Source organism: Oreochromis aureus, linkage group 20 (genome assembly GCF_013358895.1).
Source record: "Oreochromis aureus strain Israel breed Guangdong linkage group 20, ZZ_aureus, whole genome shotgun sequence".
Taxonomy (NCBI): Eukaryota; Metazoa; Chordata; class Actinopteri; order Cichliformes; family Cichlidae; genus Oreochromis; species Oreochromis aureus.
Window position 1 is genome coordinate 8,175,481 of NC_052961.1, and position 26,244 is coordinate 8,201,724.

At 39.6% G+C, this 26,244-nt stretch overlaps 1 protein-coding gene across 1 annotated transcript; it reads left to right on the forward strand.

Annotated features, from left to right (window-relative positions):
- Positions 1–876: 876 nt before the first annotated feature.
- On the forward strand, positions 877–25,885 carry syt6a (synaptotagmin VIa). The gene is made up of 7 exons (XM_031741916.2): positions 877–916; positions 3,288–3,678; positions 5,675–6,233; positions 15,760–15,880; positions 16,808–16,979; positions 19,880–20,030; positions 23,704–25,885. The coding sequence occupies exons 1-7, from the start codon at positions 877–879 to the stop codon at positions 23,773–23,775; spliced, it is 1,506 nt and encodes a 501-aa protein (XP_031597776.1). The 3' UTR covers positions 23,776–25,885.
- Positions 25,886–26,244: the final 359 nt, after the last annotated feature.

Below are 26,244 nucleotides of genomic sequence, written 5' to 3' on the forward strand. Positions count from 1 at the left end.
AGTGTGTGGAGTCACACTTGAGGCTTATGAAGGGTCTCTTAAATAAGGGGGTTGTAGAAATACAGCAGCAAGATTGGAGATGACCTTGTAATCAGCATACTAAGATCATGTCTACCACTTATTAGAAGATGTGCCCCGATTCAGTTTCATTTGGATGTTTTTATCATTTTTTTTAATTAGCCTATTTTTCTATATTCACATATTGGTATTTCTAGTCAATATTGGAATTTATTATCTAAAATATACAAAAACGGTGCATTTCTTTTTGTTTATTGCTGACACGCTTGAAATAGTCACATGCTTTACCTTCCCACAGTAGTTAGTAAGCTTAGACTCTGTGTTGGAGGACTTTATAACCCACTTCCACTTCAGGCTATTTGGTGTGAAAAGCACTTAATGTGATGAATCCTCCATGCAAACATGTAAATGGAGTGAAAGTGTGTTTAGGGGACTGAACTGAATTTGGAGTTAGTGTAACTTTCCCTTCCAGAGGGCATCTTTATATTTGTATTTCATCATAGGTGAAAACCCTTAAACTTATCAAATATGACACAATATACACGTCTTGTAACCCTGAAACCTGACTGTAAGCCATGATGTTTTTATGCATGTTTTTATGTATTTAATGTCAGATAATTTGACTAAAACCTAATTCTTATCAACTAATTCCCCATAGCTTTATGTCAAATTACAAAAATGCAAACACGAATAAAGGTTTAAATATCAAGTAATATATTAAAAGCAGGAAATATTGAGTTCCTATTTACATCCCCCAAAGCTCTAAAATTTAGTGCACGATTTTGAATTAAATGCAATAAATGGAGTGCCAAAATGCATCGATACCAACATGACTGAGGCTCAGAACATCCCACGAACATGGAGGTGGAGCTGGGCACCGACTCTAACGTCAACCTGTGTTTGAAGATGTGTTGCTGCAGTGGAAAAGTTAAAAACAAGCCAGAGTTAACATGTTCAAATGAAATTTCTAACCTGTCAATGTATTTTGTAGCGAAATATCGTCAAGACATACATGCAGCAGCACATCTCACAGCGCGGTGCAGGGTCAGCTTCAATTTGCCGTGACGGGGGATGAAGACTCGGCAAACGACAGTCCTGAGATGAAGCTTTGTGGGGAGCAGTGTGAAATTTCAGATGACATGGAGAGGCCAGGGCTGTGGACAGCCAAGAAATCCTCTTCAGGCATAAATCCTCCAGACTTGAAATCCAGACCGCTGCTTGGCTAAGCTATAAATTCTTCTTAGTGGACTCTCCATTTAGTTTGAAATTTTAAACATCAAAGCTCTTAATTTGTGCAAAAAAGAGGGGAAGCAGATTGTAGGATTTTTTTTTCCCATAACACTTTGGAAAAGTAAAAAATGAAACATGACGTAAAAAAACACAAGCTATTTTTAAGCTTTTTAATTCTTTGTAACTTTATACTTTAATTCTAATGTATTTTAGAGATAAATATTAAAGTTCCATGTTTCTTAAAACAATTTGAAACTTCATAGCTTATGTAAAAGAAATCAAAGAGGTTTACGGAGTAAATGACCAGAGGAAAAGAAATACTGATAATAACTGATAATAAATAAATAATACTTATATTTTCATACAAAGCTTATAAGGATCGGCAGGTAAGGTGAGTGTATGCAGAAGTTAAACCCACATAGGGGTGAACCATAAACTGTATATACTGTGTACATAAATACTGGACTGGCCTCGAAGTCTGAAAAGTGAAGATCATGTGTAAAGTGTCTTAAATCTGCATTCTTTCTAATGGCCAGCAGCTCAAGGCTCCAAAATGGGACTTCACAAACCAATATGTGATGTCATTTTATAATGAAAACCAGAACTAAACAGCCAGATTTTAGAGAACAACTTAAAGATACAAGAATGTATTCAGTGGGAGTCAGCAGAGAGTTAAAAGGAAGGAGAACAGATAAGTGGGAAGACTAGAAACTGAAAGAAGTAAAGACAAGATTTTAAATACACAGGAGGAACTGATAAGGAAACAAGGAACTAGCAAAGGCAGGGCCAACCATCTCTAAGGAGGAAAAAGACAAAGACATGGAGTAAAAGCACCAGACAGAGATGCAGGGGAAATGATAAATGGACATAGACACAAAATAGTTTTTTTAAAAATTCACTTAATCATTTAAATAAACCTATAAGCTAAAATAATTCAAAGCAGCATAAAAATACTGACTGCTGACTGCTATTAAATATCGCACGTTAGCTGCCTGATTAATAATTGCATATTACATATGGTCTCTAAAATTAAAACCCTGAGTAAACAGAGCTTCAAACGCCTCAGGTTTCTTATAGAAAAGGCTGAGCTGGGTAAATATCAGATAGTAAATCGAGTGCGTATTGCCGCTGATCTCTGTGGTGTTATGTCGAGAGAAGAGGGGGGTATGAGGATCCTCTGAGAGGCCACGAGACGCTCCATGGCACAAGTTATTGCGGCTAAATCTGAGCAATCACAGTGCGTGGAAAAGAACACTCAGGCAAAGATTGGAGAATTGAAAGCAGTCCTCGTCGAAGCACGTGGAAGACACTCCAAGTGTCATATAGTGAGATATAATTACTATAGGAAAGATGCCCCAGAGGGAAATTTGAGAGATGCAGCCTATATGTTTCCTGTGTTTAGTATTTTTTTTTCCCCCTGTGGTCCCTGTGAATCCTTGCAGAGTGCTTGTCAGCATTCTTGGTACATCTCCAGCTCTTTGTATGCTGCTTGTTCCCCGGAAAGCATTTTCATACCATAAAATAAATGAGTTTGACTGTGCCCGGCTGCTTTATCTGCTTCATGGTGAGAATCCCAGTGGAAGGCTCCTGACACCGTGGTCCTTTTCTCATGAGTCTTTTTACAAATTTAAACACTTTACATTGTTTGTTTTGGAGGGTTTTTTTACTATCATCTGTCAGGCTATAATTACTTTTACCACTAGAGCGAGTGTAATGTCATAGAAAATTATCCCTGTACGAGTTCACACTACACACATGCACACATTTAAATTCTGTTTGCACTACCATGCTTCTCTTATCTGTTGACCCAAAGGAAGACAAATGGAGGTTACTTTAATATTTATGAATCTTGTAGTCCTTGCTTGCTGTCCTTAGTCTTACATTAAAACCAGATTTAGCACCAGGCCTTTTGAAAAATCATCTCCTAACCGACTCTTTCTCTTTCTCTGTGTCCTCTGTCCCCTCTCACCCTTGTGATCACCATCTGTTTATCCATATTGTATGATCCTCTGTTTCTGGCCCCCGTGGCTCGTCACCAGACGCTACTTTTGGCCTCCTGCTCGGTGTGTTTGTGGTCTGTGGCCTGGCATTGCTGGGACTTCTTACATTTGTCTCCTGGAAGCTGTGCTGGGTGCCTTGGCGGACTAAGGCCCACTTTCCCAGCCCATCCCTCAGCCCGGCCCGTGGCCCACATCATTGCCCGCTTCAGCCGCCACTCCTGTTACCCAGCCCCCAGCAGACGCCAGTCACCATGGCAACAGAGAAGGTGAAGGACCCCATGGGCTCGATTGGTTTCCTGGAGGCTGCGGTGAAGATAAGCCATACCTCTCCTGACATCCCCACTGATGTGCAACTCTCCATGAGGGAGCATTTCCTGCGCCGCACGCAACGCATGCAAAGGCAAACAACTGAACCAGCTTCCTCCACTCGGTCAGTCACATACATGCATGTGCATGCAAATCTGATGACACATGACACACTGTCTCATGTGGTTATTTATAATATGTGTACATATGTGCAGGATTATGTGTAAGCAGAATTCAAGACATGGAGTAATCTAACGTGGAATAAAGTGTGTAAACCAGGGGGAAGTCACTGCTACATATAGGATTGAAATTTTCTAATTTGATACCTCCATAGTAAATTATAAATAACATTGAAGAATACTGAACTCTGCCTCAGAGGCACCTCTCTCCAGCTTAAAATTAATGTCTTTAAGACTTTCTTCAGAAGTATGAATATAACACAGTGTGAAAAAAATTACTTGCAGTTTTACAAGCACAACTCCATATTACCACCTAGTTAACATCAATGATTTATTATAGCTATTATGCATACTAATACATGCCCATTGTACAGTATTGTACAGCCTGTTCATGCTGTAAGCAAAAAGACAATTATTCACATTGAGAAAGGCTTTTGCTTTTTTTTTTTTTTTAAAAAAGGGGTCATTTTACCTCGTTGCTAGGTGGTTGCTAGGCTTGTATAATTCTGCCTTTGTGGCTATCGATATAAATGACATGTTATTGTCATGATATTGGAGTTATAGGACGCTTTCATAGGTTATTATAGGTACATAAATGCTAAAAACAGGTCACTTTTGCCAGTTGATGGGAGATTACTAGGGAACGTAGTAACATCATCATATCAGATGTAGATAAGAACCCTCGGGTTACTATCGGCAAAGTAGGTAAAACCCAGGATAAACTTTCCTCCTGTTCCAGGTAAACAATTAAAGCAGCCACCAGTGACAACATAGGATACCAGTGTTTGACATATGATCTGGCAGTAAATACATTAGAGGGTTACCTAGGCAACTGGAACATCCAAAAACGAGCAGCTGTCAAACTAATGCTTGACAAGTGAATTTCTTCCAGTTTTCATGTAGCTTTTAGGTCGATTTAATGCCAACTCCTGATGGTTCAGGAGGGGTTGGCAGACAAAGAAACCAATAAAAAGACAGACAGGATAATTTTTAAAGGATAAGAATTCATATTTATGTTCACACCACTGGCGCTCACTGAGCTGTCACAGTAAATTTAACTTTGACTTTTAACTTTTACACTTCCTGTTCAAATTTTCCCAACAGGTGTCAGTGATAGTGATAGTCCCATGCAACAGAAATACAGGCCTACTTACTGTAGAAATACAGGTCACAGCCTTTAATTTCTTTTTTTCTCAGGCAAGAATTAACTTTGATCAACTGCCACTATAGCAGAAGACATAAGGTGACACATTTGGTTGTATTGTGCTGACACTAGTTTAGTTTAGAGATGGATGCCAACACTCATAGACATCACATTACAAAGCACTGAGTCTTGTCATTTTTTAAACATGCATGTTAGTCGGATAGTGTTCACTTTGGGTCCCTCAGAATCTGAAATAAATGCCGTGACACGGTGAGCCTGTATCCTTTGAAATTAAGAAAACCAAGGAAATGTCAGAGAAGCCATATGCACATGGAAGACCTTTTAATATGTGCTTGTCCTAGAGAAGGGTAAATTTTAAACTAAAATACTTTTAGTATAAAATGTTTAATATTCTAAACCTGATTCCATAGTTTTAATATCTAAACCTAACTAAACAAAAAAAGATGGTAATGTCAAAAACAAAAGTAATATCAAATTGTTAAAAAAAGCAGTCCTGCAAATGACTAATTACTGTTATTTTTGTCTTCTGGTTGGAGGTCTTGTCACTTTACTCTCTGCAGTCCCGTCTTCCTTTACTGGATTTTTGCAGGCTGCCATTTTTCATTACATTGTGAAATGTTAAACTGGTTATTTTTGTATTAAATTACAGGAAGAGTTTCCTCACCAAATGTCAGTCTGTGACGAGTTGAAAATGAGAATGTGTTATCGTTTCACCAAAGCTCAACCTCAGCTATTCCTTCCCACTTGTGTTATTCTTCTCTTTTCTGTCCTTGTAGGCACAACTCATTCAAAAGACACCTGCCCAGGCAGATGCAGGTAGGCAGTCTAGACCTAGGAAATGACTACATGGTGGACAAGGATGAAAAGCCCACTAGCATCGGTCGTATCCAGCCAGAGCTCTACCAACAGAAGGCCCCAGAATCAGAGGACTCATCCAAGAACAGCAGTAAAAACTGTGGCAAGATTAACTTCTCCCTCAAGTATGACTATGAAAATGAGTCTCTCCTTGTCAACATCCTCAAGGCAGTAGACCTACCAGCCAAAGACTTATGTGGCACATCTGACCCTTATGTGAAGATCTACCTGTTGCCCGATCGCAAGAAGTTCCAGACTCGTGTCCACCGGAAGACACTCAACCCCACATTCAGTGAGAGCTTCCAGTTTCCTGTGCCTTATGATGAGCTGGCCGCCAGAAAGCTCCATATGAGCGTTTTTGACTTTGATCGATTTTCACGGCATGATATGATTGGTGAGGTGGTGATGGAAAACTTGTTTGAGACGTCAGACCTCTCCAGGGAGACAAACATATGGATGGACATCCAGTATGCCACCAGTGTAAGAATCTATTGACTTTTTCAACTTTTCTATAAGAGGCAAAGTCAAATGAGTAACAAGTAAATGAAAGTGATGCGATATTAAAGAGTCTGACAGAGAGATTCACATCCTTTAGTTTAAACATTCACTGCCCACTTCATTTGATAAACTTGCTCACTTGCTTATCAATGCAAATATCTAATCAGCCAATAACAAGTCAGCAAATTAATACATTTAGGAATGTTGACAAGGGAAGATGACCTGTTGAAGTTAAAAATGAGCATTAAAATCTGGAAGAAAAATGAGTTTGTAATGTGGTTGTTGGTGCCAGACAGGCTGAGTGTTTCAAAAAGAATTCAGGCAACTGGTGGTACAGTGGTGTGGGCAATCCTGAGTATCCATTTGGACATAGACATGAAAATCATCTTGACAATGTAGGACAGAGCGAATAAAGGCACAGTCCATCTAGTGCAGGGGTGTCCAACTCCAGGCCTCAAGGGCCGGTGTCCTGCAGGTTTTAGATGTGTCCTTGATCCAACACAGCTGATTTAAATGGCTAAATTTCCTCCTCAACATGTCTTGAAGTTCTCCAGAGGTCTGGTAATGAACTTATCATTTGATTCAGGTGTGTTGACCCAGGGTGAGATCTAAAACCTGCAGGACACCGGCTCTCGGGGCCTGGAGTTGGACACCCCTGATCTAGTGGGTTCTTCTTAGTAATATCTACATATATATCTCCCTTAGTTCAAATTGCTGGCACTGTGCCATTTATAAAGTAAAATATAATACAACTGTGACTAAATCAAATCTTTTTTTAATTTTAAATCTTCATCATAGTTCAATCAAGATGCAAATGGAAGATTGAAAAATGCTAGAATTTAAAATGAAGCACACTACCGGCTCCTGGATGCTCATATTTCACCTCAGTGCTCCATCAACACAAACGATCTGATTTCCTTGAGAAGCTCTCTGTATTTGTGGTCATGCTCCACCATCGCTGGCAAATATGGCCCAGAATGCTTAAAACCTCACTACATTTTAGACTAATACATAAATTAGCAGCAAGAAATCATTATTCCCCAGCAGATCCTTGAGCTTCAAAGTGAAGAATAAAAATTTATGTAAAGCCATAAAAGAATATTTTTGACTCACTGCTCACTCATGCAGGCATTTTTCTATTGACTTTGTTACTTGTTGACAACGTCCAGGGGCCATTTTTAGGAACAAATTGTTTGCATTAGGTGCCTCGGACCCTTCATCATTTTATCACCTCGTCTGAGCCCTTATATCTCTCATAAGCCCCACCCCCACTCTTGTTGGACTTCTTCAGGGGTTGTTCAGTAATCTCAACATTATTGCTTAGTGGGCAGAAAAGCAAGGATCCTTCTCCTTGGCACACAAACTTTATTGAACCACCAAATGATTTTACGACAAAATCCCTTGCTCGTATTAAATTCCAGATTGGCAACATAAAGAATGCACAGATGGTGCGAGGGCTTAGTTAAAGCAAAAAACAAATACAGTATGATGTAGTGTTCGATGTGAGACTGTGTACAACACTCTGCAGCTTAATGAGCAGAAAAGACAGCAGCATTGAGCAGAGTGAGGCACGGCAACAAAAAATAACCAGCAGCTCTTCTCAGTTCACAGATCAATGAGCGATAGTCATCAATAACATCAACCCACAAGCGTGACTTTTATAAAGAATCCAGAGGAGACCAGATACTTAGTCACTTCAGACTATTTCTCGTGTGTGTTCAGTGTGTAGCTATTCTGGGAAGCTCTTTAAAGGGCTGATAAGTAGCATTATTTATTAGCTCTGACTGGGACTGAAAGCCAAATTCGTTGTAATAAAACATCCATATGGTAGAATATGAAGCAGTTCAAGTTGCATCGACAAAGAAGTCGTTTAAATTATTTAGCCTCAATTCAGTTTTATTTTTATAATGCCACAACACTGTGCTTTATATAGCAAAGTAATGACTGTACAGTATTACAAGAGGGACTCCATTGATCCGAGAATCCCCTGTGAGCTAGCAAATGGCAAAGGAAAGAAGGAAGTCCTCACTTTTAACAGGGAAAGCCCTGAAATAGGCTCAGAGAGAGGCAGCCATATCCCTCAACCTCTAAGAGCTGACCTTTTGGGAGTTGAGGCGAAAGAGAAGAAAGAGGAGAAATGAGAGAACAACAAGACAGCAAGTAAAAGCACAAGACTACACTCACTGGCAACTTAGACATTTAAGCATGTAGACATATTAAAGTTCACCTGGTGGAACTTTAAATGAAACCTCAGAATGGAAAAGAAAGATGATTTTATGGATTTGAATGTGGTGTGGTTGATTGCTGATCTACTGGGATTTTCCCCACACAGCCATCTCTAGGGTCTACAGACAGTGGTTTGAGAAAGAGAAAATATCTCTTGAGCAGCAGTTCTCTGATGCCAGAGGTCAGAGAAGAATAGCTAGACTGTGTTGAGCTTATAGGAAGGCAAGAGTAACTTAAATAACCAGTTGTTAAAACCAAGGTAGGCTGAAGAACACACATCTATGCCATGAAGAATTAAGGCAGTTCTGAAGGCAAAAACGTCGGTTCAACTTGTAGTCCATTTTGGATTTCTCTAAAATACAGGGTTAGGTCCTGCAGTTCAGCAGAGCATCAAGAGTGAAGCTGCATAGTAATTAGCGTTAAAGCTGTTTTTGCACATAAAACCGTGAAAATGTGACCAGAATCAAGTCCAGGTTTGGCAGATTGTCTGTGTCAGACAGTATTGGAAAGGTTACTTTGAAAATCACAGAATACATGACCCAAAATGTAGTTTGTAACATATTCCGTTACGTTACTCAATGTGAGTAACATATTCCGAATACTTTGGATTACTTGTCATGCTTTATACAACTATATGACTGTACTATTGCTGTGTGATTTATTATTATTACAGAAGGCTATTCTCCACTGAGCTAACATCGTTAGATGGCGTTAGCTGAGGTTAGTTCATAGACGGCATTCTGTTAGACTTGATGGATAGCATTAACAACCAGCTAGTTGCAAATAATCATGTGCAGTTCTGAAAGCAATACCAGCTAGATTTTCCAATCTTAATATAAAATGAGTAACAGTAGGGTGGGTGGACATTAGGTAAGGCTGCACTTTTTGCAGTGATCTCGTATAGAAAACTATTTCTGTATCAGTAATATGTGTTCTTTCGGTCAACTTTCAGAACTGCACATGATTATTTGCAGCTAGCAGGTTGTAATGCAGCCTTCATTAATAGTAATAAATCACACAGCAATAGTATATTGAAGATACTGAAGTGGCACATAACCCAGGTGGCTATCAGAACTAAAACAAGGTAGTTGCAGTAGGCTAATGTTAGTTTTTTTAAAAGAACTTACTTCCAGATTTTTTTTAGGTTGGAGGTGGAGTCTTTTGATCCTGAGAGCAGCTTGATTGCTGGTGTCGGAAATGCATTCCTGCCCGTGCACTGCTGGCTCTGTTGTGCTGGCTCCAGGTTCACTGTATAACTGACGCCACCAACATTAACAGGACGCTTACATTAGTAAAGCCTCTTATTGCGTGTTTTGTTTGGGTTTCTGGCAATGTGTGAATTACCAAAATTAGAGAGGGGATAGCCTAACATATGAAACGAGAAAAGACCGCCGTGTAACCCATTTATTTCAACAAAGTAACTGTATTCTAATTATCACCTATTTAAGTGGTATCTGTAACAGAATACAGTTTTTGCATGTTAAGTACATAACACCGGTACATGTATTCTGTTGCTCCCCAACACTGGTGTCAGACATGTTTGCATTGCTAAAAAATATTCATTTGGTTTAATCTAGTGGTGGAGCTGAAGGAGGCGGGACATGATGCACATAAGCACCCTGACTTTGTTGTGAATTCTTTAGACAATTCATGTGGCATTTTCCCAGTTTGTAGTTAATAGTTCTCACTGTGGTTTGCTGGAGTCCCACAGCCTTAGAAGTAGCCTTTCCTGACTGATAGATTTCAGTTACTTTGTTTCTCAGCTGCTTCTTTGGATGATGTGTAGCTTTATGAGATCTTTAAGACTAAATCACTTTGTCAGACAGATTCTATTCAAGTCATTACTTGATTCAATAGATCTGCTAGCAATCAGGCCTAGGTGCACCTAGTGAAACTCAACTTTTTTTTTTATGTGGTTAATCACTAAAAACTGCATTTTCTATTTACTAGGGTTATCTTTGTCTAATATTAAAATGTATTTGATAATCTGAAACATTTAAGTGTCACAAATGTCCAAATAAATAAGAAAACAGTCAGTATCTTTTAACAGTACTGTACCTATAAGCTCAGTCTGATATTTTTGTACCAGGGAGCTGGTGTGTTGAGTCTGACTGAAGTGGATATTTGGTTTCTGATATGCTCATCTGGGTGATCTATAAAAGTTGAGTTCTCCATTACATGTGTCAAAACAACTTTAACCGAGTGCTCTAGTTTAACATCTTATCATTTGCCAATTAAGTCTCAGAGTGCAGTCTCATAGACCAAAGCACTGACCTGAAATGAAAAGTTCAGTAATCACTGGGATCATTCTAGGCCTTCAAATCAGTGGTGATTTCCCTTCTTTTCATCCGGCCATCATGAGGCTTTTTGCTTTGAGCAACACATCTAAACAGTTTTTTTGATTGATCGCATGAAAAAAACTTTAAGGCTATCCATCCAATTGTTCTTTAGAGATTTTAATGTGCACTAAAGAGACAGCCTGATTTATAGTGCCAAAACACGCCTGAGAAATGATTAATGCTGTGCAGATGTTACTGACTGGCACCAAAACAGCCTGCATTTCTACAAGAACAATCAAAGTGTCACTTTATGCTTTTACAACGCCTGACATTTCTGCTGTGCTCTCACATTATGGCTCAACCTTCACACCCTTCAAACAAAATCCCTCACATCGGCAGCGCAGAAAGCCAAATCTCAGCTGTATGTCTGAGGAGACGTTAAGACTGCAGCACTCAGACAGACGTGTTGGGATTTGCCAATCAGTGCGGTTCTCACTGAGCTCATTCAGGGTGATTAGGGGTCTGTGTAACCTTAATACTCTTTTGGCTAATAACTCACATGGGACAGATAACAGGACACTCATTCTTCTTGAGACTATTAGCTCAGCAGGGACTCAACACAGGACTGTCGGCTGTGCTTAGAAAGTTTTTGACTTCCTCTATGAAAGCTCTTAATGGTACAAACCTGTTTTTAAGACTCATTCACACTTTGATTGCGTGTGTAATTGGGTTATATTTCATTGGAGCCCTAATATGTGAATTGGATGTACTCTGTTTTAATTTATTGCCATTGGCAATGATCTGGAAACATCTAAATTCTGACAGCGGTGAAAGATTCAATTCTCTTTGGCATCATTGGAAACTAAATACTCGTCTTCTGTTGGCGTTGATACCAGACAACAACAACTCTGATGATGGATGTCTATGGAGGGGAATGACGGTGATCAGGTCCCAACTATGATCCAAAACATAGACTATACATTCATTAAAAACATACAGATGCATGACACGTTGCTACTTCCTACCTCGTGCAAGAGTGAGATCGTCTGTGCATGCTCCTCCAAATATGATCGCATGTGTCTGTAACTTCATTTAGCTGTTTATCTTGTTGTCACATTTTGGGACTCTTTGCAACATATTCAGCCTCTGACCACATGTATTAAATTATTTGAGGTATTATATATATTATACTAGAGTATATTTTTAACCAACTAGGCAGCTTCCAACAATACTTTTGTGATGGGACGTGGTCTGCGGCGTGGCTGCCAGGGAGGCGGACGCACCTGGACGGCACCGGCAATAACGCCTCGCCGGCTTTAAAGTCTATATTGGGTCCTGAGTTTGTGTTGTTGTTCATGTGTGTGTTTGGTTGCAAGCTGAAAAGCTGCAGCCATGTTTGTAACAGCAACCATAAATAGAAGAAGTATGCTGAAAAGCATGGAAATTTTGTTGCGTCTGTCGTGCCCAATCCTGGGTTTCGGCACCACTGTAATAAATCCACGGCAGACTCGACCAAGTTTCCATGTCCAGGTGCGTCCGCCTCCCTCGCAGCCACGCTGCAGACCACGCACAACCACAACTTTATTTAAAGATACAACACATTTTTGGGTCAGCTTGAAAGAAAGGCACATGCAAAATGTAAAAGTGAGATCAGAGGTCAAATGTGACCATACACCAGTATCTTTTTCTAAATAGGCAGTAAAATTTTAAGCATAGTTTCAAAGATGAAAGAGATTTTTTTAGGAAATCTTATTTGACATTTAGGAAGAGGTCAAAGGTCCAAGGTAATGTTATATATCATTCTCTATGCCTATATGTCGTCAATACAAACAATGGCAGTAAGAAATGTAGTTTTAAATAGCTTTTTAAAGCATAATTATCACTTTGACCTTTTAGATCAATCTGTTGACCTTTAAGAAGAGGTCAGAGGTCAAATGTGATATGGTACTTTCTATTATATTAAAATTAATACACACCACACTCGTAGTTTCAAAGTTATAAGGCTTTTTGCCAGTTTTTCGACCAATAAGTCGATATGTTCACCTTGATGACCTTGGTGGATGTAAGCCAAATTTTATTTGACATGACCGCACTCTACACCCCTGCAAAGTTTTATTAGAAATCATTCAAAACTTTTTAGCTATTGTGGTTAAAGACAGAATCTACCACAGACTACCATAAACAACCTCCTTGGTGGAGGTAACTAGTTACAATTAGGGATGGGTATCGTTTAGGTTTTATCCGATACCAGTACCAAACCAGTACTTTTGAAACGGTGCCAGTGCTTAAACGGTGCTCGAACCAGTGCTTAAAAAATGGAGAACACAAAATTGGTCCAAAAAGCTCTCATGTTCAGCTGTTTTTTTTGTAAAAAGATAACAATGTTAGCCTTTTCTGCAGCTATAGGGGATTTATGGCATCACTCTTGGCTGGAAGCAGTGCTTAATCAATGGAAAAAACACAAACTTTGTCCAAAAAGCTCTCATGTTCAGCTGGTTTTTTTGTAAAAAGATAACAATGTTAGTCATTTCTGCAGCTATAGGGGATTTATGGCATCACTCTTGGCTGGAAGCAGTGCTTAATCAATGGAAAAAACACAAACTTTGTCCAAAAACCTCTCATGTTTAGCTGTTTCCCACTTTTTCTTTGGTCATTTTAGCCTTTTTGGCCAGGGTGAAGGGAGTATCTGCCATCAAACAAGAAGACAGCCGCATGTAACAAGCAACTCACACAGAGAAGAACGGCTGCTGCTGCCATCATCATCCGTCATCATTTCTGCTACACTGGCAGGGCTAGGGGCCAGGACTCTACTCTTCGAGTTCTTGGGGGATGTTGCTAACTCCGGGTCCGATAACAGGCACCACACCCGCAGTAGATGTGCTCGGTGTGAGGTCTCGCAGCAAGCTATCAAATACGGCGCATTTCTCGGCTTTTAACAAAATGCTATACGTCGCCAGGTGTTTCATCAGATTCGAGGAGTTACCTCCTTTGCACAGTATCACCTTAAAGCACTTGTTGCAGGCTGCTGAGTTTGCATCTTTTGCTGTGAAGTACAGCCAGACTTTTGACCGCTTCGCCTTGGGCGTTTTAAATCTGTAACTCTGCTCTAAAAGAACGTACGTACCTGGCCCCGCCTACTACGCTTGCAAAGGTAAAATGATTGGCTAGAATCCAAAGTGTATGACATCTCAGAAAAAAAAGCACCGAAATAAAGCACCGAAATGTGCGCTGCTTTTCGGTCTGGTTACTTCCGTTTATGTCAGAACCGGATACCGGTACCCATCCCTAGTTACAATTCCATAAGTCTTAGCTGAAACTGATGAAATGTTGTGGTACACAAAGAGAAGACTGACAAAGAGAACAATAAAGGAGTTCAAACACCAGTCTGGATTTTAAATATTTCTTTTTGATATATTTCAGGTCCATTGAAGCAAACTAAAAAAACATTTGCAAAAAGTGCAAACATTTCAGTCTGTGTTGTGCTTTCCTCAGTGTAAAATGAGCCATGCACCATTAGTCACCCCATATGTGGCTCACTCTAGGGGTGACATTGTTAATAACTTAGGGTTTGATTGGACACCGATGAATCCCACTACCAGCTGGTAAGGTCATACCAAACACATTACAGTAATATAATTCTGAAACATTAGCACCTTCTGGTGCACATAATAAAACACTGGAAATGAGATCTACATGTACAGATGAACAGAAAACGGGTCAAATCTAATCTGTTTAACTAATTTTATAGAAAAATGCACTTATATTTATTGACTCTCAAATTAATTTGTGTCCTTGTGAACCTGTGGCATTGCCTAAATGTCTCTGTTGGGTGGAGTCCCACTCTTTACTCCAAAAATAAAAGAGTCAAGAATCTCTTTGCACATGTCAGATACAGTAAATATGTACTGGATTTTTCTATAATTGTACAGACGTAAACATTTCCAAATGATGAAAAAGTTGTGTAAAATACAGAAGACATGTTTTCTCCTTTCTGGGTTTCCATTCACTTAATAATGCAAAACTGTTTTTCTCATAATCGGTTGCAAATGCAAAGTCAAAAACTGATCAAAGGCTTTTTGAAGTTCCACTAACATCTCCTTTAGAGATGTCTAGCCTCAAACTTAATGCAGGGTGGACCTTTTTGGCCTTGAATGATTGCTTGAGTAGTGTAAAATGTACGCAGAGGAATATAGAACCATGCCAAGAGACTAAACATTGACACTGATTGTAATTAGACCTCAAGGTGGCTGTAGAGTCTAAGTAAGCTCTTTTATAATGTAACGATCAATTAAGAAATGTATAGTATTATGCATCTGTCTAGAAATTATTAGTTTCTTCTGTCATGCAAATGAATCTTTAAGGTTCCTTGTTAGTGCTTACAGTTCCCTTTTGGACAGTGCGGTCCTTGTTTCAAATCCAACTGCAGTTTCATATCCTCACATCTCTCTGCTACCTCAGTCCAACAAAGAAATCTCATCTTAAAGACAGAGGAACGCTACAGAAAATGCAGGCAACCCTCCAACCTGCAGTGTGCTTTATGATAAAAGTATATGCTGCATTAAACCTGAAATGGATGGTGCAGAGATCCAAGAACAGGAGCACAATGCAGCTGCTTTTTGGTACAAAAAAGGGGAAATGTTGCATTATTTTTGCATCAAATTGACTCTTTAATGCATCTTTATGTGTAATCTGTGTTCTAAATAGATAGCTAGTCTCAGCTGTGAGACTAATCGGGGCATCAGATATCTTCAGAATCTTCAGAACAGATAACCCAATAGTGCATTATGCAGTCCTTGCTTCACTCAGTCTGAGTGCTGTAGTGGTTACAAAGAGCCGACTTTAAACAAAATATAAGCATTGATCCCAGAAACAAACCTTCAGTAAGAGACAACACACTTATTGTACATCACTTCTCCCTGAATCGAAGCACTGGGCTGAATGTCAATGTGAAACTAAAAGAGATTCTTTTTTTTTTATCTGTGTTTGTGTTTGTTTTCCCACAGGAAAGTGTTGACCTTGGAGAGATCATGTTTTCACTATGCTACCTGCCCACTGCAGGCAGACTCACACTTACTGTCATCAAGTGCAGGAACCTAAAGGCCATGGACATCACGGGATACTCAGGTGTGTTGTGTTGTGCCTGCACTTTCAGCTGCACTGACTCAAAATGAATGGTGCTCCTTTGAGAATCCAATTGTGAGCATGTCAAATTGAATAAACAAACAAAGGAAAGCTCTCTCCCTAATGCTGCATTCTGTTTATATCAGCAAATATTAATAAGCAGCACTTGCAATATTAAGACAATGTCAGCAAATAGTTTCAGGCGGTCTGTTTATTTTAATGTCCCGCTGTTCCACTTTTCTATTAAACATTTTCCCTACGATACTGATACCACTTGTGAAACGTGACATTTATCGCACGTTAAATGCCAGGCTTTAGGTGTAATTTGGAGTGAAAGTGGTAATTTTCTTCCCGTTTTAAATGACATTTCAATTCTTTTGATGTTATTCACAATTTTAATCCTTGGAGTTTTCATGGATTTAGCTGACTACCATTATCTTGATTTACTGAACTGTGCCCTCAAGCATTTGTTGGGACTTTTTTTAAGGTGGCTTACGTCTGATTAGTGTAGTATAATAGCTCGTGCAAAGTGATTTATTACTGACAGATGAAAAATGGAATCAGCATTCAGGAGACTCTCTCAGTCATGCTTTTTAGCAGTTTTCTATGGCCTCCCCTTGTCTTTGGTTAGACAAGGCATTCACTCATCTGCGTTTATGCACATTACTGATTCCTGGTTCCCCCAGCGTTGCTTTCATGTTGACACTATTAACACTGTATTCATTGGACTTCTTTGAAGATGTTTTGGCAGTGAAAGCAACCACAGAAGCTTTGTTGTTTTTAAAATTTGCCAGAGGCCTTCGTGATAATTGCTGCTCTGGCTGCTCCTGAAAGAGACGGACAACTTGGAGGTTGTCCAAACGTAATGATATTCAATTATAAAGTCACATTTTCTGCCCTTGTTCATCCTGTTTTCCTCTCACCTATCAGATCCCTACGTGAAAGTGTCACTGATCTGTGATGGGAGACGTTTGAAAAAGAAGAAGACGAGCATTAAAAAGAACACTCTGAATCCCACCTACAATGAGGCCATCATCTTTGACATCCCGCCGGACAGTATGGACCACGTCAGCCTCCACATCTCCGTCATGGACTATGATTTGTACGTACATATTTGACTTACTTATTTAGTAATAGTGAAAAAATGTTTCAGCTTTTTATCTGATATATTTTTATCCATTTGCTATTTCATTGAACACATGAAGCTCCCACAGCAGTCATGATCAGGGTGACCAGATACCAAAAAATTAAATGAAATAAATTAAATTAAAAAATAAAATAAATGCGCATGGAAGCAGATTTCCATTTAACATGTAAAGGCCAAATAACTGATATAACAAAGTACATTTTCCAATTTTCTTCCTAAGTAAATGCAATAAGGATAAAGGGTATAAAGTCCTGTATTGTGTTTTATTTCAGTGTCATTTTAGCAGCTGTTCTGTCAGCTGGGTTTCAGTAGGGATGCATCCATAGATCATCAAATGTTTTTTGAGCCATATCCAACAATTTAAGTAATTTCTTAGCCGGCTGTGACACACATACACTGTGTCGCTTCATGCCCTATCTTCACTTGTGTGAAACTGAATATAATAAAAACCCTTTCCTGACTTCTTCACACGCACTCAGTAAAAGTAATACTTTAGAAAAGTTCACATCCTGCACAGCCTGTCAAAATGTGGGCGACTGCCTCAATATGGCTTTTGGGGTCAAGGGATAAAAATGCTGTTCAGTTCCAGTTTCTAGTTGTGATGGCTTGGCTGCTAGTGGAAATAGATGTAATAAGTGTTAACACAGAAATAGTGGGAAATAAAGGAGTGGAAGTGGGTTGCAAAGTGAGTTGCATAAGCAGCTGTAACTGTGGACATCCTGGAGCACCTTAGATAGTCCATTCCATGCAGGATACAGTATTTTCCAATAGGTTATGTAAAAGGGAATATGAAAATAAACTGATGTTGACTTGTTTTGAGAAAAGCTGAGCTGCCTGGAACCACAGCTGAGTTTGACTCTGTGGCCTGCAGTAACTAATGCATTGTTCAACATGTAGCAGCAGTCTGTGTTTACCAGAAACCAGCAGGAAAATTAATAAAAGATGATCTTACTTGTGCAGAATCATGCAAGTGCAGATTTTGGCATTAGAAAGCTCCTGCAGGTGAAAAGTTTTGTTTCTGCTTACCTGAAAGTTAAAATATAGGAACAGGATTTTAAGTATCTATTTGCTGGCACATATAAACTACAATAGTTTTGTAAAAAAAAAAAAAAAAAAAATATGTAATGCTATGAAATTCTCAAACTTTGTTTAAAAGTCATTTATGAATTTATATATTACTTGTACACCTCAGAATTGGTTCAGTTTGCATTTTTCAAGGCAGTCTCAGAACACAAAAGCACAACAGTGTATGCACAACTGACTGAAGCTGACTACAGTCAGTCTACAGTCATGGTGGATGCTGGCATACATGTCTGTGTCATATGCTGCTGTGCGACAGGCAGACTGGGGGATCCAAATGCAGGACACAGATAACAAACCTTGACTCAAAAAACAGCTTTATTGCTGTAACTCATGTAGCAAAATACAAAATTTAGACTAGGCAGGAACCGAGAACGTATGGAACTGGCATTATGGAAACAATACGGACCACACAGGGCACACAACCTCAGGGAGAATACAACAAAGAACGATGGGAGACTCAGACAACAAATACACACCAGGTAATGAGGGGAGAGCAAACAGGTGGGAGACACAGCGGGAACAAATCTGGGATAACGAGATAAGGCAAGTGGGACAAAATACAGAACAGGAGCAGGAAATAAATAATACTGAAACACAGGCACAAACCTACAAACATGACACAAAGACAGAAAGACAAACAAACATGGAGACATGACTGACTGAGGAGACAAAACTAACTACAAAAACAAGCATGACTGACATAGTAATGTAGGTCTTTATGGATTCATAACACATCAAGACACCTCTTTTGCCAACTTTTAGTCCCATAATGTCTGCTACTGAATATGCCTGACATGAGCTGGGTTAATGAGTTCATCAGGGGCCACCACAACCAATGACCATTGCACAGCTGCAGGCTACACTCATCACTCACCAACAGATCTGAAGGAGGAAGCCTCATATTAGATGTCTCGTATCTTTTTCTTCGTTCTGCTCTCCTTTTAAGAGTCGCCACAGCAGACCATCTGCCTCCATCTCACCATATCACTTGCATGATCTTCTGTCACATGGACGTTCTGCATATCCTGCCTGACTACATTCATGAATCTTCTGCCTGGCAGCTCCACCTTCAACATCCTTTGTCCAGTATATCCACTATACCGGACAACTTTGCCCTAACTTTGCCTCCAAATTAGTCTCCACCTGACTTGTTTCTCTTATAAACTCATTTATAATCCTGTACCTACTGGTCTAGTAGAGCTGAAGATGCTTTTAGTCTTGTATGCACATATATTATAGTCCCGGTGTATAAAGTCTATTTAAAACACAAACTTGTGTTTCTTTTTGACTGCAATAGTTTAAAAAGTTATCAGGATCCAATAATCATATAATTACTTCATGTGAAGTAGGAGACATTTTTGATGGGGCAAAAAAACAAATATATATATATATATATATATATCATATTTTGTCTTTCTTATTAACAGAGCAGTACCAGGATTAGAGGTGTGGCCCCAAGTGCTTTATTTACAGTCTGCTATTATGCAAGGAGAAAATCCAGTGCTGCTAATAATCTTGGGGATTATGTGTTTCCTCCATTTGCACTTCACATTGTTAACAGAGCAGCGATCAGCTCTGAAGCGAGTCAGTTCTTCTGCCACAGAGCTGATCAGCTGCAGATCCACCGCATCAATCAGGGGGACAACCACACTCAGATTTGTGTCTCCTCTGATTACAAAATGGGCGTCTTACAGTTATAAACAATGTGTATGAGACGTCACGTCAAGTTAAATCAGACGTATTCATACCAGTATGCGTGTGTGTCCCTACAGGGTAGGTCATAATGAGATCATTGGTGTGATGAGAGTTGGATGCAGTGCTGAGGGACTTGGCAGGGACCACTGGAACGAAATGCTGGCCTATCCGCGGAAGCCAATTGCACACTGGCACCCCCTGCTGGAGCCCAAAAAATCTGAGAAGGAGGTAAGTTTGAGGGTGGATTATTCTGTACGTGTTTATGATTTTGGATGAGGAATCAGGGGACTTAGCTGGTAATTCTCAGCCTACTTAAGGAACATTGCTATATGGAAGAGGATTCAAACTGCGAAGGGCTCTGAAGGAGAGACTTGAAGAAAGATGCTGCTTGAGGTTTGAGCAACAGGTCCACGGAGCGCTTTGCAAATTAACTTTAAATTAGTTGTTTGTCTAATTTGGCTCATTTATCAGTACACTTTGGAGCAGCCACTGGAAAACTGCTTATGAGGTAATTAAGTATACTCTTTATGAGAATATTGATATATCTAAAAACCAAAGCAAAAAAAATCCATAAACCACCAAAAAAGATGATTGTTGTAAAACCTGGACTTCCTGGACCTGGAACTCTTCTTGACCAATAGATTAGTGCAATGATAGCTGTCTGCACATGCATTAGTATTGCATAAACAACAAATAATAATAGATAAATGGGCTTAGCACAATCAGCAAGAAAGATGTTGACAAATAGAAGTTAAGAAGCGACTGAAAAGTAGGGATGGGCATCGTTTAGGTTTTATCCAATACCGGTGCAAAACCGGTACTTTTGAAACGGTGCTGGTGATTAAACGGTGCTCGAACCGGTGCTTAAAGAATGGAGAACACAAACTTTGTCCAAAAACCTCTTATGTTTTTATTTTTAGAAGTCTCTCATGTTTAGCTGGGCTTTTTTTTTGTAGAAAGATAACAATGTTAGCCTTTTCTGCAGCTATAGGGTACATATGGTTTCACTCTATCAAACAAGAAGACAGCCGCATGTAACTGCGATGGTGTTTGCTAGTTCACCTTACATGCATTAATGTAATAATGTGGTTAGCGTACTCAACGTTAATTACACATGAACAACATTAAGCTACTCACGCAGAGAAGAACGGCTGCTGCTGCCATCATCATCCGTCATCATTTCCGCTACACTGGCAGGGCTAGGGGCCAGGACTCTCCTCTTCGGGTTCTTGGGGGATGTTGCTAACTCCGGGTCCGATAACAGGCAACCCACCCGCAGTAGATGTGCTCGATGTGAGGTCTATCAAATACGGTGCATTTCTCGGCTTTTAAAAAACCGCTATGCGTCACCAGTTGTTTCATCAGATTCGAGGTGTTACCTCCTTTGCACACTATCACAGTATCACCTTAAAGCACTTGTTGCAGGCTGCTGAGTTTGCATCTTTTGCTGTGAAGTACAGCCAGACTTTTGACCGCTTCACCGTTTGCGTTTTTAATCTGTAACTCTGCTCTAAAAGAACGTACGTACCTGGGCCCGCCTACTATCCTTGGAAAGGTAAATTGATTGGCTACAATCCAAACTGTATGACATCTCAAGAAGAAGAAAAAAGCACCGAAATAAAGCACCGAAATGTACCGTTTATGTCAGAACCGGTACCCATCCCTACTGAAAAGTAGCACAGTTTTAATTTTTATGTGTACCTCACAAGTAGGAAGTCAAAACTTGGAATTATGCTACATGTGTACCAAAGATTATAATGACATGGAAAATATTTGCTTCGTTCCTGTAAAATATTCTAATCGTTGTTACTTTTTTAAAGTTTCCTGTTTATTCAGATGGTGCCTGTTATCCTAAGACTGTAGCTCCATATTTTCAATCTCAGACTGAAAGTAATCCCTACGTTTCTTATACCGGGCTTTGGTGTCTCTAATGAGCTTCTTGTTAAGCCAACCTTCTTCCGATTGGCTGATCCTCAACAATAGAATTTTTAAATTGTACTTGGGTTGGTCTCCTATGCTCATACTGGCTCAGATTAGTACATTACAGAAATCCCTTCCTCCTGACATCACAAAGAGCAAAGAGTAGAAAAATGAAACTGAGCTTACTTACATAAAGGCTTTATTCAAAAGTTATCCTTTGCCTTTCCCCTTTGTATATACACTTACCAGCCACTTCATTGGGTACACCTGTTCAACAGCTCATTAGCACAAATACCTAATCACCCAATCACATAGGAACGACTCATTTAGGCATGTAGACACAGTCAAGAGGACCTGCTGAACCTGAAAGTGAGCATCAAAATGGAGATAAAAGGTTATTTAAGTGACAATGATAATGGTATGATGGTGCCCGACCAGTTGGTCTGAGCATTTCACAAACTGCTGATCTACTGGCATTTTTCCCTCACAACCATCTGTAGGGTTTACAGAGAATGCTCAGAAAAAAGAGAAAACATCCAGTGAGCGGTAATTCTCTGGGCAGAAATGCCTTGTTTATGCCAGGGGTCAGAGCTGACTGGCCAAACTGCTTTAAGCTGAGAGGAAGGCAACAGTAACTCAAATAACATCTCTACTAAAGCTTTCCCACCAGGCTTGTGCTGGTTCTTAATCTAGAACAAACTCTGTGCATTTCATCCACTCCTGGCAGCTAAGAATAGGAAATTGAGGCTACAGTTCAGGCAGGCTCACCAAAATTGGATAAGAAGATTTGGGAAAAGGTTGCCTGGTCTCGTGAGTCTCGATTTCTGTTGCAAAATTCAGATGGTAGGATCAGAATTTGATGTAAACAGCATCCTGCATTGTATCAATAGTTCAGGCTGCTGCTGGTGGTGTACTGATGTGGGGAGATTTTCTTGGTACATTTTGGGGCTCCAAGTAACAGATGATCATTTTATAAACCCGACAGCCAACCTAAGTATTGTTGCTGACCATGTCTATGCCCCTATGACTATAGTTTACCCATCTTCTGATGGTTACTTCCGTAAGATAACACGCCATGCTCATCAAATCATCTCAAGCTGGTTTCCTGAGCATAATGATGAGTTCACTGTACTCGAATGGCCTCCACAGTCATGGGAGATTCCCATGAAGAATGTGACACCAACAAAGTGTATTAAGCAACTGTGTCATGCTATCATTTTAACATGGACCAAAATCTCTGAGGATTGTTTCCATTACCTATTTGTAGGTGATGGGAGGCAAAAGGACGGCCAACCCAGTACTAGAAAGGTGTACCTAATCAACTGGCTGATGAGCATATAAAAAAAACAGAACCAAGGAAACACATACCATGCCCACTTTCAATGCAAATGCAGCTACAAAGCAAATATCAATCAGAATACACATGAAGCAAATTTAAAAACCATGGTAACTTTAGGAAGTAGTGAGAGCATTGCTGAACCCATGGCAACAAATTCAGTGTTTAATTCTGACAAAGCGTTATAGGAATTGCCGTTCCAAAACTTGATGGATATTTAAAGGCAAATTTCATTATACACAAGCCAGCACTAAAGATAATAACTGTGGCTTTCTTTATTTCTATTATAATTGCAGCCAAATCATAAGGCCTTTTACAGCTAGATGTGACTCTATTGCATTTTGCATCATTAAAGAAAGTTTTCAGGAAAATAGCTTCAAGAAAATGAAAATAAAAGAAAGTTCTGGGGAATAAGGTGCAGGTGATTAGGGAGCTTTCTTTGTTTTAAATTGAGCATTTTAAGGCACAGAAGAAGAAACGATGATGACATTTTGCATGTTTAGAGTCGAGGTTTCATGCTACTTTTTTATCACTTACTGAACGTTCTGACACACTGATTTGACACCTTTGTTTTGGCCGATATTGAAAGTGAGCAAAGCGACATATGTGCCATGAATCACTGCCTTGTGTCTGTGTGCCCTGTAGTGGAAGGCGAGGACAGCCAGCTTTGACAGCCAGGGCTCCTGCCCTTCACCCAGGCCCCCAGCCAGTCCCTGAGCAGAGCCACCTGTGACCCAGCAGCCCAGAAGGGGGTTTCCGCCCTCCTGCTAAACCACTTCCTGTCTGTCTGATTGAGGAGAAATACAACCCCAGCGTGTCTCCCTCTCCCACTTTCTCTCTCTGTTTCTCCCTTCCTCGAGTCTAGTTCCAGAGCACTCCCAAGAACTGATCTCGGACTACCGTCAGTCAGTTAGTTGTGTAAAACCAACTCTGTTTTCGGGTTAAAATTTAGGGTCCTCAATTTCAAATGTGGGTGTTTTGATGGGCCGAAGTCATTTGGCGGACATGCAGTCTGCAGATACTGAGCCGTCTGAGCTGAGACGAGCTGATTCCGGTGTCCTCACAGGAGACTTTTCAAACACTGAAGATTCAACATTGCACTGCAGAGACGTTTGATGAAAAAAATAAAAAAGCTCAGTCGGATATCACTCCTTGAAAGCAGTGGAGGTTTCGCAGAGGGAAGCTGAGGACACGGCCTCAGCAGAAAAGGAGAAGACCTTAAGAGATCTGAAGCTTTTTCAAAACTCTACAGCTGTATAAGAATAAACGATGCTGAGTGTAGCATTTTGGAAATATTAGATATAAAACCACTCCACCATTCGTTATTGTTTGTGATGCTCCAGCTGAGTTTGCTGTACTTCCACTTTCATCACTAACAGAAGCAATTATCAGATCTCCATCTTATTGAGGAGAGGCGGGATCAGACTGAAACTAATATATTGTCAGCCTGACAAACTGCAGCTTTGGTGTGTTTTCAAAAGCAGACATTTTACATGACAAAGAAGAAAAAGCTGCAGGATTATTGGGCTTCACAGCAGAGCAAATTGGCTGCATTGCAGATTTTTTTCGGGTCTTTGTCCATTTTCAGCGTAAGAGGTAGGAGGTTAAATTACCACACAAAGGCACAGCCAGATTCTAAAAGACAAAATATAATTTTGACAAACAAAAGTTTTCACAGAGGGAGCTGCAAAGGTTTCTGTAAACAGGGAAAATGCGAGCACACTTTACACACCCTTACCTCTTTCTCTGTTTGATGTTGCAATCTCACCCTCTCTTCCAGGTGAAAGCTCACACCAACGCTCATGTTTTCTTTCAGAGAAAAACACTTTTCAGAAACACTTCTTTGCCACGTATTGTGTTTTTATGTTTGTTTTTTTCATCTGATTTTGGTGGATGTGTATAGCTTTATGTACAGGCATCTGCTGGTTACCGTATGTATGTTTTATCTAAACAGAAAAAAACAGAAGAGAAATACAATGATGAAAAAAAACTGACTTTAAATTTATGTAGCCTTGTTGGTGGTAAGGATTTAAAATACTAAATGGAAAAAAAGAAGAAATTCCTTCCTTTTTAGAAACATTCAACTTTCTTGATGTTTATGCTGTCTAATTATACTGCTGGATTCATGTACAGGGATAAATTATGCTGGATCTGTAATATGTGGCATTTGGAGGATATTTGATGTAAGAAAATGTTTGATCTGTATCAGTATTATTCATTTGATTGGTCCCTGGTTATTATTGGCTCTCTTTACAGTAACTCAAGTTTTAGTTGGATAAAAGATGATGGATGCAGTCTGCGTATCTATGGAGTATACACCTTTGATATGTTTGATACAACTGCCTTTTACTCCAGACATTATACCGAGTTACAGTTTTGAACAGATCATTGCATTGCTTTATCGTACTGACTTTACACACTAGCAGCTGCAATGCTGCACAAGTGCTGATGATGCAATTTCAGTCAAGCTCCCTCATAACCCTTACATACAATGGATACTAAATTTGTGTAAGCTTAATTAAGCACTTACTTGAACAAGTTATAAACTCGTTTTTTTATATCCAATTATGTTAAGCTCATAGACTGTATATAAAAGATGTCTGCAGCCAACGTGATACGACCCTTTGGTTAATAAAGTGCTGTTGTGAAGCTTAAAGCTGCCCATTTTTACCATCACCATGTTGGTGTTTTGGAGCCCTATGTGATGAGAGAGGGATGGATGATGCTGAGAAACTGAGGAACACTCCACTCTCATAAGGACTCATCAGTAGTGTTGGGTGTACCATGTTCCAAAGTAACACATTATATAATATTATTATATATTAGTATAGCATTTTTCAGTATCACAGTAATGTAACATATTCTTGTACTAAATTCAGTACTTACATTACAGTTACAATTATGTCATTACTTACATTCATAAGCATCACGTTTTCTGTAGAATTAAAAAAACAAATCAAACATGGCTTTTTAAATGTATATTTACACAACAATCAGCTGATTTGGAATGATAATCTCAGAATGGTCTACATCATTTACGGAGTGGAACTTTGGATATTCCTTTTATTTTTATTGTATGAAAGAGCAAGAGCGCAATGGCAAAGTGCAAACTGCATCTAGAATAGAAACAGCCACATTATACTGCTCACACAGCATTGGCTCTTTGCAGGCATCTGCACAGAGCAT

Bases quoted from the DNA above. Each gene is read 5' to 3' on its own strand.
- syt6a (XM_031741916.2), top strand. From the start codon at position 877: ATGGAGGTGGAGCTGGGCACCGACTCTAACGTCAACCTGT. The intron at 917-3,287 runs GTTTGAAGATGT...GCTCGTCACCAG, and splicing joins CGACTCTAACGTCAACCTGT to ACGCTACTTTTGGCCTCCTG. The intron at 20,031-23,703 runs GTAAGTTTGAGG...TGTGCCCTGTAG, and splicing joins CCAAAAAATCTGAGAAGGAG to TGGAAGGCGAGGACAGCCAG.